The 12,859-nt window shown below is 44.9% G+C and overlaps 1 protein-coding gene across 1 annotated transcript in view; it reads right to left on the reverse strand.

The window, feature by feature from the left end:
- Window positions 1–2,474: 2,474 nt before the first annotated feature.
- The window catches only part of HADH (hydroxyacyl-CoA dehydrogenase), a 48,405-nt gene continuing 38,020 nt past the window's right edge, over window positions 2,475–12,859 (reverse strand). Inside the window, exons 6-9 of the mRNA XM_061191179.1 lie at window positions 9,820–9,892; window positions 4,302–4,418; window positions 3,158–3,309; window positions 2,475–2,887 (exon numbers count right to left, since the gene is read on the reverse strand). Coding sequence (XP_061047162.1) covers window positions 3,191–3,309; window positions 4,302–4,418; window positions 9,820–9,892 — 309 coding nt within the window. The 3' untranslated portion in view covers window positions 2,475–2,887; window positions 3,158–3,190. The remainder of the gene's footprint in view (window positions 2,888–3,157; window positions 3,310–4,301; window positions 4,419–9,819; window positions 9,893–12,859) is intronic.

Raw genomic sequence — 12,859 nt, forward strand, 5'->3', positions numbered from 1 at the left:
TAAAATCAAGACAAAAGCTTGTTTCAAATGTGTGACAACTACAACTTGAAAACTATGAAAGTGTAATTTGTGTATGTTGTATAAGCAGTGACTAACATATTAGTTTTACCTCCTCCCACAATTAATGGCTGGGTCTCAAATGAGCTTTTAAAAGCTGAAAAGTTAAAGAGTCAGAAAACTTACCATAGAACAGAACCCAGTGGGGAATCATTTTGTACCGCCAGATTTTATACTGTAGTTTCAAGATCTGTTCCTGCCTTACCCCCATGCTGCATCAGTTAACAGTCCCCAAACTGGAAACAGACCTTACAACTGATGCCAAGAGAAGTTAGCCAGGACTTCCCTGGTGGCACAGTGGTTAAGAATCCGCCTGCTAATGCAGGGGACATGGGTTCGAGCCCTGGTCCGGTTAGATCCCACATGCCGCGGAGCAACTAAGCCTGTGAGCCACAACTACTGAAGCCCGCGCGCCTAGAGCCTGTGCTCCGCAACAAGAGAAGCCACCACAATGAGAAGCACGCGCACCGCAACGAAGAGTAGCCCCCGCTCGCCACAACTAGAGAAAGCCCGCGTGCAGCAACGAAGACCCAACACAGCCATAAATAAATTAATTATTATTTTTTTTTTTTAAAAAGAGAATTAGCCAACCATTGCCCCCTGAGAAACTACTAACAGTGAAGCTTATGGACATTAAAGGGCCACAATTTTTACTTTACAAAGACATCTTCAGAAGCGCTAAAACTACCCTTCGGAGATCACCATCTGGCTAAACATAATTGAAGTCCAGGTGATGGCTATGCTCAGAGGCTCACTTAGTCTTTTTCGACAAGCTATTTCATCCATCGCACAGCTTTCTTTTTAATCTCAAATTTTCATTTCTATTATAGGAATAAAAATATCACTAAGAAGGGAATACAGGAGAGAAGGGGGGAGACTAGCCTCTTGATCTAAAAATCTAGTAATTACGTTCAAGATGAGACCAAACATCCCTGGTCGCTGACTGGAGGAGAGTTCAGGGAAGAGAGGAGGAACAGCATCGGGGAAGCCAGGCCCACAGCCCCTCCTGGACTTGCCCTCCCTCCCGAACAAGGGCAGCCAAACACAGCGGAGGCCAACCCAAGCCCCTACGGTTCCTGCTGAGGCTCAGTTTGCCACACATACCGCGGCAAACAGCAGCAGCCGTCCTGATTTGAAAGCAGAGGACCTGACTGACTACGGAGACCCTTCTCCCCACGGAGCCCTTGGCGGGCAGCAGCTGGGCTCACCCAAGAATGCAGAGACGGGGCTGCGAAAGCCGCTCTCTGCTCCTGTGTGTAAGAAGATGTTCAAAATTCCTTCCCGGACTCAAACATGGCACGTGGAACAGGATTTTTGAAAATGATAGAAGAATCTTCAGAGGCCAGGTGTTCTGACTTTCTGGCAGGCTGAGTGAGCTGAAAACCCTCAACCAGAGAAAGGTGGCTGTGACCTCCACCCTCACCCCGGCAGGCTGACAGTCACACCACTGAGTTCTCTCTTTCCTGGAATTCAGTGGTCAAGAAAGGGCCCTGCCATTTCCAAGACAAGGGCCCACATCCTGCAGGCACTCCAGTCAGAGAATAGAAAGAAAGAAAGGCCCCTCCTAAGCCCGGGGCTCCTGTCAAACAAAGGTCAGGAGCCAGCATGAGAGTGAGCAGGGGGCTGTCTGACCACAGGGTAACCTTAAGTAATGGAAATGGTGATGGTGTCACAGGTGCTTCCTTTTATCGTTAGGAAATGTTTTATAAGAATAACCTACAAGTTTCCTAAACCAGGTTCTATGTGTGGTAGAAATATATGTACATATCAATTTTTCCATTATGCTATAGTTAGATTCAAGTAAAAAAAAAATGAATAAGCTCCCCTTTATCCACCATGAAATGGAGGGGGGTGAAAATCTCTCAACCATTGGCACTGTGACCCAGGATACCAAACAAGGATGCCCATTTTGGGGACAGTCCTGTTTGAAAGGATTTGAAATTTTCAAATTTGCTATTTTGTATATTTTTTTATCACTGAAACCTAGTTCTAATCCTGGCTCCGCCACAAAATTTCTGGTGACCTTGGGCACATCACTTCAGCTCTCTGTTAATGAGGCCACTGGACCTCAGGGTTTCTGATGTCTTTCCAGCTTCAAAATTCTATCTTGGAAGACACTTTCTCAAGCCAATGATTAAAAGAAGCTTATGTTACACTGTTTCTTTTTGTTGGCAAAGAAGAAACAGATGTTCCTTAAAAAGTGTTTTCTGTGCCCTTATTATTGCTCTCCGGGTAAGAAATCTGGAGTGACAGCTGCAGGCAGGTTGTACATGAACACCTTCTCCTGCCACTCCTTCCCCTCCATTACCACTCAAAAAAGTGACTACAGGCCAAAGAAGATGGCACAACTTCTGCCTAAATTACCAACCTTTACTTTTATAACCATTTAAGCATATTATGATTTTAAATTATACATGTTTATTTCAATTCAAATTTTCACAGAATAAAAGACTGCATTTCATTAGAGTCAATCTGCAGCAATTATTTCTCATGAAAAAAAAAAAAAAGACAATAATCACTCAGATCTCAGAGGTGAATGAAACCTCTTCCTGCAAAAACAAAACACATGGAGGTATTCCCACCAATCCAGAAGCAGCATCTCGATGATGAGCTGAATCAACAAGACATGACACCTGACGTCATGCCCAAAGTAGGGTAAGGCTTGAGGCTGCAGGCGGCAAACGTTCTGGTAAAGGCGAGATGCAGGGGCTGCTCACGCAGCCCTCCACAGACACACCACGACGAGTCAACGGCTCGCGGCTCTCCCGCGTGGCAACGACCGACACAGGGTGCTCTCGTTACAAGTGAATGAGTTCAGGTTCAGGACACTCTTTACAAAAACGACAAGGTTCAAAACAAATGTTTACTCCAAGGCACCTAAGGTGTAAAGCTTTTTAGAAAATACACAGAAATGAACAAACAGCCTAAAAAAGGGAATTAGTTCTCAATGGAGGAATCGGCTATTACTGTAACTACTGTAAATAATTAGTTCAGATAGATTACAATCAAAATGCACATCGAACAGACTGTGCTGTGTGAGGGAACGTCTGACCAAAAAGCATTCCCCTGGGCACTTGGGGAGCTGTTGGTATGTGCTTACAGGGCTTCTTCCCAGAGCCAGAGAAGCTGCGCATCACTTGTATTTGTAATATCCTTCTCCAGTCTTCTTGCCAAGCTTATTCTCTGCTACCAGCTTATTCATGGATGGGCTGGACTGGAACAAGGGGTTCTTTGTATCCATTTCATGCCATCCTATTGAGAGGAGGGAAGAGAGCTTCGGATGAAGTGCTGGGTTTAGGTCTCGGCGTTCCAGGGCAAGTCTGGAGGCAGAGCGTGGGGAGAAGGGTCCCTACTCTGATGTGGGAGAGCCCCACGGGCCTGATGCCACTCGGGCCCAAACGGCAGAGGCAGAAGGAAGGCTCAGCATGAGCCCTAAAGCGGGTGTGCTGCCACCAGGCCGCGCCGCTCGAGGCCCAGCTCTACCAACGGCCGTCCTGTTCATCCGACCCCTTCCTGGGAATCGCTAATGCCAAAGGTCCAGGGTCACAAACAGAACCCATTCACCTGGTGGCTGGACCCCTCAGTGACACAGTGAAATGACTTTTCACTGACTTTTCAGCAAATCTGAATTTGCTGCCACTGGTATTTTGTACCCTCATAAAATTCAAAAGTTCATGCTTAAACCAGAGCCCTCCTTGCTCCTCCCATAAGTATTCTTTGTGCAACTTGGTATTATGAGGTACATTCAACTTCAGTAGCCCAATTTTGGTTACTATTTTAAACCTGTCTTCAGAGCCACTACAGTAAAATGAATACACTTTTTTAAATGGTTGTGCATCTTGAATGCAGTGGTTACACATATCAGCATATGTGATAGAATGACTGTGTACCAATGTCAATTTCCTGGCTTTGATACTGTACTGTGGTTACGATATAAGATGGAACCACAGGGGGAAACTATATAAAGGCGTACACAGGCCCTGTCTGTGCTGTATTTGAGACTTCTTGTGAATGTATAATTATTTCAAAATGAAAAGTTTAAAAAAAAAGTTGCCTTATGAGGAGAATAGGCAATCACATTTTTCCTTCTGCCATTTCACTTTAATCTTTAAGCTGGTGGGGCAGGACTTTGGAAGGTCTACTAAGACTCCTTATCTGTTTAAATAGGCATTATACTTATTCATAGTTGAGAGACACTACCTCAACTCAAATGAAGACAGACAACAGAGAATTCCAATTCTTACCATCCATGATGAACTTCGTAGTATCCAGCCCAACATAATCGAGAAGCTCGAATGGGCCCATGGGGTACCCAGCGCCCAGCTTCATAGCAGTATCGATGTCTTCCTTGGATGCGTCACCTAAGCAGAAGAGGGCAGTGCTGAGTCACCACCATCCTTCCCACAATCCTCCTGGTCACGTGCTGAATCCCTGAATTACTAGCATTTTACATATTTGCACATTCAAAAAACATGTGGAGTCAGGAACTCTGGCTTAGGTAAGATTTTTCTTAGAGATAAATGCCAAATAGGTCACAAGATTTTCAAAGCTACTCCACAAAGTTACTCTGTGAGGTGAATTCTAGAGCACTGCAACCTTGTTCATGGAGAGAGAAGGCCCCAGCGGCCTGGAAACATTAGTTACTTTCTAATGGATTGGGAATCACCTTCTCTGGAATAACTTACTAAAATACCCTTTAAAGCGAGGACATGTTTTTGATTGATAAATGGACTTTTTTTTGTTTTTCTATGTATTGTACGTATATTTTTCTTTTCCAGCTTTCCTGGTTTTATAAGCAATGAGTATTCCTCTGGAATCACATGCACACAAACTCTTTAGTCAAGATAATGTTTAAAGGAAAGCCCAAACCTGATTTAGAACTGCCATGCAAGTTTGAAAGTGTGTTGAGGAGTCAAGGACCAAAGTGCTTTTTTCTTGGAATTTTTATCCTTCACATAATGTCCTTGGGTCACAGAGGTCTTTACAGAGAACAAGCTGGTCCCTTTCTCCAAAATCAGGACTAGCCTGTAACAAGTGTCTATCTAGAATTTTGTTCCAAAGCATAAAGGAATGGTCAATTATACCAAAGCTAAATAAAATTTAAAAGTTATAAAATACTTGAGAGATTTCACAACCTAAATATTTCAGATTTTTAGGCATGAGGAACAAGAACTACTTAAACATGCATAAAGACTCTATTTTTAAAAGCATATGAAATACTAAGGTAATGCCAAAGGATTTCAAGGCAGTTCAAGATGATTAAAATACCAACCAATTATTTCTTACGGGACACATTATCAGTACTCCATTGATTAGTCAACCAGAGGATCCTGAGAACCTTGATTTGAGCTTCAGGCCATAAGAGAGCAAAAATGATCACATACACATTAGCCTTATCAGGCAGCCTCATTCATTCATTCAACTTTTGTTTATATCTGTTATATATCAGGCACCAGAAACTTGGAATGAGACAAAGAAAAACAAGACAAGCACTCCAGTGTTCACAATATAATGGGAGGATTCAGATGTGCAAACCACAAATTTTATCATGACAAGTGCTGAGGAGTCATGAAGACTCACACGGCTGCGTGGGCAAACACGGAGAGATTTACTCATACTGCCACGACTTCACCACAACTGCCAGCCAGGCCCGGGTCCTGGCGGTCCTGAAGAGAATCCCAGGGAGGGGCAGGGAAGGGCATTCCAGGGAGCAGGAACAGCACGTGCAAAGGCAGGAGTGAGAAGGAACACGGCAGCTGATGAAGGGATTATGCTGAGAGGATTTCACGAGACATCGAGGTTTCTGTGGCGTCAGGGCCAGAATGCCGGAGCGACAGCCCAGGACGCTCCTCTGGCTCAGCTCCTGCTGCCCCCTGGAGTGGTACCCTGTCCTCAACACCGCAGACCTCTGCTCAGGCAACACCGCAGACCTCTGCTCAGGCGTCACCTCATCAGAGCCTCCCCCTCCTCCCTGCATATAAACTAGCAACCGTCAGGACTCCAGGCTAGGGCTCTGGCCATCCCCTAGACTTTATCTTTCTCGGGGATTACTGGTCACAACCTAACATGTTATCTGTCGGTTCATTCGTTACAGGCTGTCTCCTCTCATTAGAATACAGGCTCCCTGGGGATAGAAATCTCATAGCATAATGGTTCCAACTTACCTAAAGCCATTTAATCAAATCAATATTCAAGACAGACAATAAACCCTAGAGTCAAAATTGTAATTCCAGATTCAGAGACTCACTTGACTAAAATAATATGAAGACACAGCACATCATGTAAAAAAAAATCTAAAAAGCTTTACAAAGTCAGTACAATTCTAAAAATTCTGTTCTGAGTAACACAGGGCGAAAGAGGCAAAAAGAAAAGAGAGAGAAATAAAATACAGACCGGTGTGCCAAGTGGGAGTTAACAACACGTGGTGTCGCGTTTTAGACCAGTAATTCCTACTCTTTAGACTCAAGCACTTCACTCGGAACCTGACACCTTCTCCAAAGAAAATGCACATATACACAAAATTCTGCATCAACCTTAGGAGGCTCATGGGACCCACCCCCACCCCCAGCTAAAAGCCCCCAACTCTGAACAACAAAGAAGGGCGTCCTCAGTGAACTCCCAGCTCTTCTGCAGGCCTGAGAACCTGAGACCTGCCCCAACAGGCTTCTTTTGCCGGCTCATCAGCACCACCTACCGACCATTCTTGCCATTAACAACAAACCAGAGTCAGCAAAGAGATCAGAACCGCAATGCAGCCGCCATTCCTTTATTCATCAACAGCTACCTAAAGCCTGTTCTACACAAGCACTTTGCGGGGTATGAAGATGGGGACCCAAATACTGCCGCAGAAAACAAGAGTACAGTAGGAGAAGAGAGACACATGTCGTGCGGCAGGAAGAGAGCAGCACACGCCCCGAAGGATAAGCAAAGTGTACAGAGAGTCACGACAACACAGATCACACCCAGCCTGGAGCGCTGGGGACAGCCCAGTGGGGCCTTGTGAGAAGGTGGCAGTAAGGTGTGGGGCGAGGACAGGAAGGCAGAGGGTGAGGAGAAAGAAGGCCCCCTGGCGAGGGCACCGTATTTGGTAGGCTACGGTGGAACCGCTGAACACGTCTTGGGCGGGGGAGGGACAGTGTGCGCAGGATGTCGCAGTGCCTGGGCAACAGGCTCACGACGCTCCCAGGGTGTCACCCGAGAAAAGCCCCACCACGCTGCCAGAGCGGACCCTGACCTGTCACAGTGGCATCTGATGGGGGCAGCTGTCTGCTACAGGTACCAGCCTGCTCAAAGGTCTGCAGAGAGAGCCCGAACCCCTAGGGGCGAGGGTGACCGAGCCCACCAATCAGGCCTCGGTTACAGTGGGAAGGATGAGAGCAACGGAAGGAGAGAGGACAGAAGCTGCAGGGCACTGGGGAGGAAGGCACGACCCAGAGGCAAGGAGGCTCACAGCGCCAGAGAGCAGTGATGGCGGTGAAGCGCCGCTAGACTCCACAGGCAGTTGAGGGAAGCGCTGCTGGGGGCCTGTGCGCTCTGAAAGCTGCTCAGCTGCCCAGGAGGCCCGAGTGGACAACGACGGAGCTGATTCTCTGTTCTAACTCCCCACACATCCTTCTGATGAACCTCTACCGCCCAAAGCAGCATTCTGCCAACCTGAGTGGCACACATACCTCGGGAATACCAAAAGTGTTGTAATGGACCCAAAATTCATGTTGAAATACTACCCCCCAATGCGATGGTATAAGGAGGTGGGGTCTTGTAGGAATTAGGATTAGCAGAGTCACAAGGGTGGAGCTCCCATGAATGGGATCAGAGCTCTTCTCAGAGTCATAAGAGAGCCTGTTTCCTCTCTCTGCTCTCCGCCATGGGAGGCAGTCTACAACCAGAACAGCGCTCGCACCAGACACCCAATCATGCTGGCACCCTAAATTTGGACTTTAGCCTCCAGAACTGTGAGAATTAAATTTGTCATTTATATGCCACCCAATCTATATTGCTTTATTTTTTATAGCAGCCCAAGCTGACCAAGACAGTGTCATCCAGAGAAATTCTCCACAATGAGTTCAGAAAAGGCTGGGCTAAACTGCCTTCACGGCTTGACTCTGCTGCCCGGGGGCAGTACTGCATGCACTGTCCCCTCACCCTCCTGGACAACACAATACCTGAGGAGACCAGTTTGGAAAAGGCACGAGGTAACGGGAAATCCTTTGCTGCCTGGGGGAGCCTCACTAAAGGCAGGCTGACTGGCACAGGGAGACTGGGATGCCAGGGAGGAATCCAAAGTGACAAATGAAAAGACATGGCAGCGAGAGGGGATAATCCAAAATGCCTTCAGGCTTCAAAGAAGAACGGATGCAGTTCCGCCAGCCACTCAGAGCAGGCTCACAGAGGCGGGGTGGCAGGCGTGCATGTGAGCACCCCCTGTGCTGGCTGAATGAGGGCAGAACCTTGAGGTGGCAGAAGGGACATGGTAAGAAGCCTGAGGTGTGAGGAGTCCAGACCACAGTGTGGCTTCCTGGGAAACAACACCCAGACATGACCCCCAGCACCTTCAGGGTACTGAGGGCACCGCCAAGAGCAAAGTAAGAGTACTTCCCCTGCGGGGTCAGATTCCCCTCCGAATTTCACCTCCCAGGTGGCTAGTGATGGTGACGGTTAAAGGGACTCCATGTGTTTAGAAAAGGACCACTGCTGGTAAGAGGAAAGTAGAAGATAAGAAAATGACTTTCAACTTACAACCAGATACATGGTTCAGTTGAAAATATATCAAAGTGACAGCATGTTTCAGTGAGAAAGACACCATTACGAGGTGGATCACCCGCATGCTATATTCTAAAACATTACATTACAAAAAAAACTCTGCCTTTCAAAGTAGGGCAAAATGCTTCATGCTGTCTTTGAGGTGTAATTAGGCATATTTGTTGATAGATAAACACAGAAGTGTTGGTTTGATCTTGGAGCAAAAGTGAGGCAAATGCCTCCATAAAACACAGAAAAGTTTTAATATTTAAAGCAGATTTTGAGGAAGCAAATATGCTTTCATCTCTCTGGAAGAGCTAGTATAAACGTTTTGTTTCAAAAATGACATTCTCAGGAGCAAGCATTTGTGAATGAAGTAATTGAAAACAATTACACTTGCTTTTCATCCAGTCCTATTAAGGCCTGTTTGCCTTTGAAGCAGACATGATAGTTACCTTTCCAGAAATGCGGTAGGTAAGGTAGGCAGGAGGATACATGACATTTTATAACCTTGGACCATGTCCCAAGTCTACTTCTGCAACAGGGAGAATCATTCTTTGTCAATCAACAAAGTATTGAGAAAAAACCATTTCAGACCATTCTTAAGGTTAAAAAAAAAAATGCATCATAACATCACTCAGTAAGGATGGACAAGGCTGTTAGAAACATTCCTTGTCACACAACAGCCCTGTTACTCAGTTCCCTTCTCCTGTCACAATTTTAGAACCTTAGGGAATTTTAAAGGTTTCCTAGCCTGTGATTTTTACATCTACATCATCATCATCATCATGATTATTATTATTTTAAACAATAAACCCTTTAACCAGAGATCCAGGATATAAATCCGTGTTGGCCTATGATTGCTCTGGCTGGGACTGTAGTGGGGGGGCTGTCCCAGGGCCACCTCAGAGGGAAGCCAGAAAACAGAAGCTCCTCCCCTACTCCCCATGGCCCATCCCTTCCCACAGACCCTGCGGGAGAACTCCCAGACTCGCTGCACCCAGCCTGGGTCAGGACAGCTACCTCGTTCATACAGCCTGACTGCTTCCATGAGGTATGGCACCAGGAGACGGTTCACAATAAACCCGGGAGTATCCTGTCAGAGGAGAGAGAAAAACAGTAGACAAATGAATTTTCCATGAACTTTATCTTTTGTAAAGTCACCAGATCACTCCTTCTCACTCTGGACTGTTACCCACATTTATCAAGCTATACATTTTCAAAATGTTTTAAGGTACCGAGACAGTCTCACTTCTATCTCACATGACAATTTATCCAACAATTATAGTACCCCAGAAGCCCCTACTTCACGGACCCTGAAATAAAGGCAGATAAGGCAGAGGGGTCACTAGAAAGAGCATGGCTTTGGGGGCAGGCAGATCTGGGCTCGAATTCTAATATTCTCTGACCTTGCATCATTCTGAATCTCAGTTTCATCATCTGTGAAATGGGAATAGTAACTTCCACCTCACAGGTTGTGAAGATAAATCAGAACACATAAAATGCTGTGCATACAGCCCTCCCCTCAAATGGTAGTCTTTTTACTCCTCTTCTCTCCCACATCCCTTTCAGGAGTCTAGAAAAAGTAACACTCCATCTTGAACACTCCTCGTAGGAGCACGACCTCCCGGCTGCTCAGGATTTTCTCAGGCTCCAGCGCACAGCACAGGATGGTGGAGCTGGGGACAGGCGCCAGGGCAAACAAGCAGATCCTAATAGATGGATGGCCTTTCACAGCTCACTACCGAAGACTCTTTACCCTGATGACTCCTTGTACTGCACATCCTTTCTTCATTTCCCCCCTCATTAAAATGCTTAACCATCTCTCCTGGAGGCCTAGTATGGGATCTGGATTCTACCTACTGATCTCTTTTGGAAGCCTGTGGGGCAGGCTGGGTTGGTTGACTTTTTGGTGGTATTTATGTGAAGTTGATTTCCACTAAGTAAATGGAGCCCACTCTTTTAACAAAAGGCTGTGATCCTCCTGCAGGAAGAAATCTGCACCCTGGCCCCAGGCCTTGTGGCCTGTTTCAAGCACACACTGGGCACTCCATAAACATCTGAATTAAAGACGCCCAGCCTCCTGCATTACTCTTTCAACTCACCTGACTGCACACCATAGCCACAGGATTTGTACCTCCTTTCACTCTGGACAAGCTGAAACCACCCCTACCCCATCTCCCAGGAATACAGAGATGCACAAAAGAGCTTTATCAGTTTAACCAAGACTATATTAATATAACAATGTTGATTTAATAACTAGGGCATGGAAGCAACTTAAATGTCCATCAACGGATGAATGGATAAAGAAGATGTGGTACATATATACAATGGCATATTACTCAGTTAGAAAAAAAGAAAGGAATAATGCCATTTGCAGCAACATGGAGGGATCTAGAGAATCTCATACCGAGTGAAATAAGTCAGACAGAGAAAGACAAATATCATGATATCGCTTATATGTGAAATCTAAAAAAGTGGTACAAATGAACTTATTTGTAAAACAGAAATAGAGTCACAAGTGTAGAAAACAAACTTATGGTTACCGGGGGAAAGTTGGGGGGGGTGATAAATTGGGAGACTGGGATTGACAAATACATACTACTATATATAAAATAGGGAATTAATAAGGACCTACTGTGTAGCACAGGGAACTCTTCTCAATACTCTGTAATGACCTATATGGGAAAAGAATCTAAAAAAGTGGATATAGGTATAACTGATACACTTTGCTGTACAGCGGAAGCTAATGCAACACTGTAAATCAACTATACTGTAATAAAAACTTTTTAAAAAAATAACTAGGGCAAAAATGCTTTTCAACTTCAAAAAGTTTATTGTAGAAATTCAGGATGGGGTAGGGTATCTGAATACATGAAGCACACCATATACAAGGTTAGAAATCAGAAAGAAGCCTGGGAAAAATATTTTCTCCATATATAATATATGGAGTTTTAAAATCATTTACATAAAGAGCTCATAGAACTCAATAAGGAAAACATGTTAAAACTCACAAAATATTTAAAGAAATATTCATTAGAACAAAATAGCATGTTGCCAGTAAGATTATTGGCAAGAGGTTTTTTCCCCATTATAATATTCAATGCTGTTGAGGATGCAGAGTGATACTCTCATAATATTGGTAGAATGTAAAGAGACACAGCCCTTTAATTAAGCAATTTAATTTTATGTAATCATACACCTTACATTTTTCATACACATATATTTATTAAATATACTTTATTTACTATATTTATTATATACCAGGTATTGTTTGTTCTAAGTACTTTACAAATATTAATTCATTTATTCCTCATAATAACCCTGTGAGACAAGTACTATTATTACCTCTACGTGAGGTAGAGGATACTGAGGCACAGAGAGGTTAAGTGACTTGCCCAAGGTTACACAACTAATAAGTGCCAAAGCCAGGATGTGAACCCAGGCAGGCTGGCTCCAGAGTCCGTGGCCTTAACCTTTTCATACCACACTTTCCCTGTGAAGTCTTACTAGGAAGAAAGACACATTTCAGGCACGTTCATGCCATTCTTCTGTGTCGGGTGTTGGTAAGCTACAATCCTGCAGGCCAAATCCAGTTGTAAATAAAGTTTTAGTGGAACACAGCCACACTTCTCTGCTGGTATGGTCCATGCAGCAGAATTGAGTAGTGGCAACAGAGACCATAAGCCCTAAAATATTACTATCTGGCCCTTGACAGAAATGTTTTCTGACCCTTGTTCTATGTGATTGCCTTCTGTCGTCTGGGTGCCTCAGCAAGAGCTTGAATAACTGACCCTGAAAGACTCCCCCAAAGCCCTAAGGTATCACCTAAGAAGAGAGTTCTGCAATGATGTAACAAGGGCAATTTTATGAGACCAGAGTTCCCAGGCCTGCATCTGCCATGGCCAGTCTGATGGAAGAACGAATCATCACTCTGCATGAATTAATGACTGTGCTGCTGAAGACCATCCCTGGCTTGTTCCAACACCTCCATTTTCATACCTGGCTTTTGATGTGCTGCAGGCTGATGTCCTTTCTAACACTATGACTACTTTCTGCCACA

Source organism: Eubalaena glacialis, chromosome 5 (genome assembly GCF_028564815.1).
Source record: "Eubalaena glacialis isolate mEubGla1 chromosome 5, mEubGla1.1.hap2.+ XY, whole genome shotgun sequence".
In the NCBI taxonomy this organism is placed as follows: Eukaryota; Metazoa; Chordata; class Mammalia; order Artiodactyla; family Balaenidae; genus Eubalaena; species Eubalaena glacialis.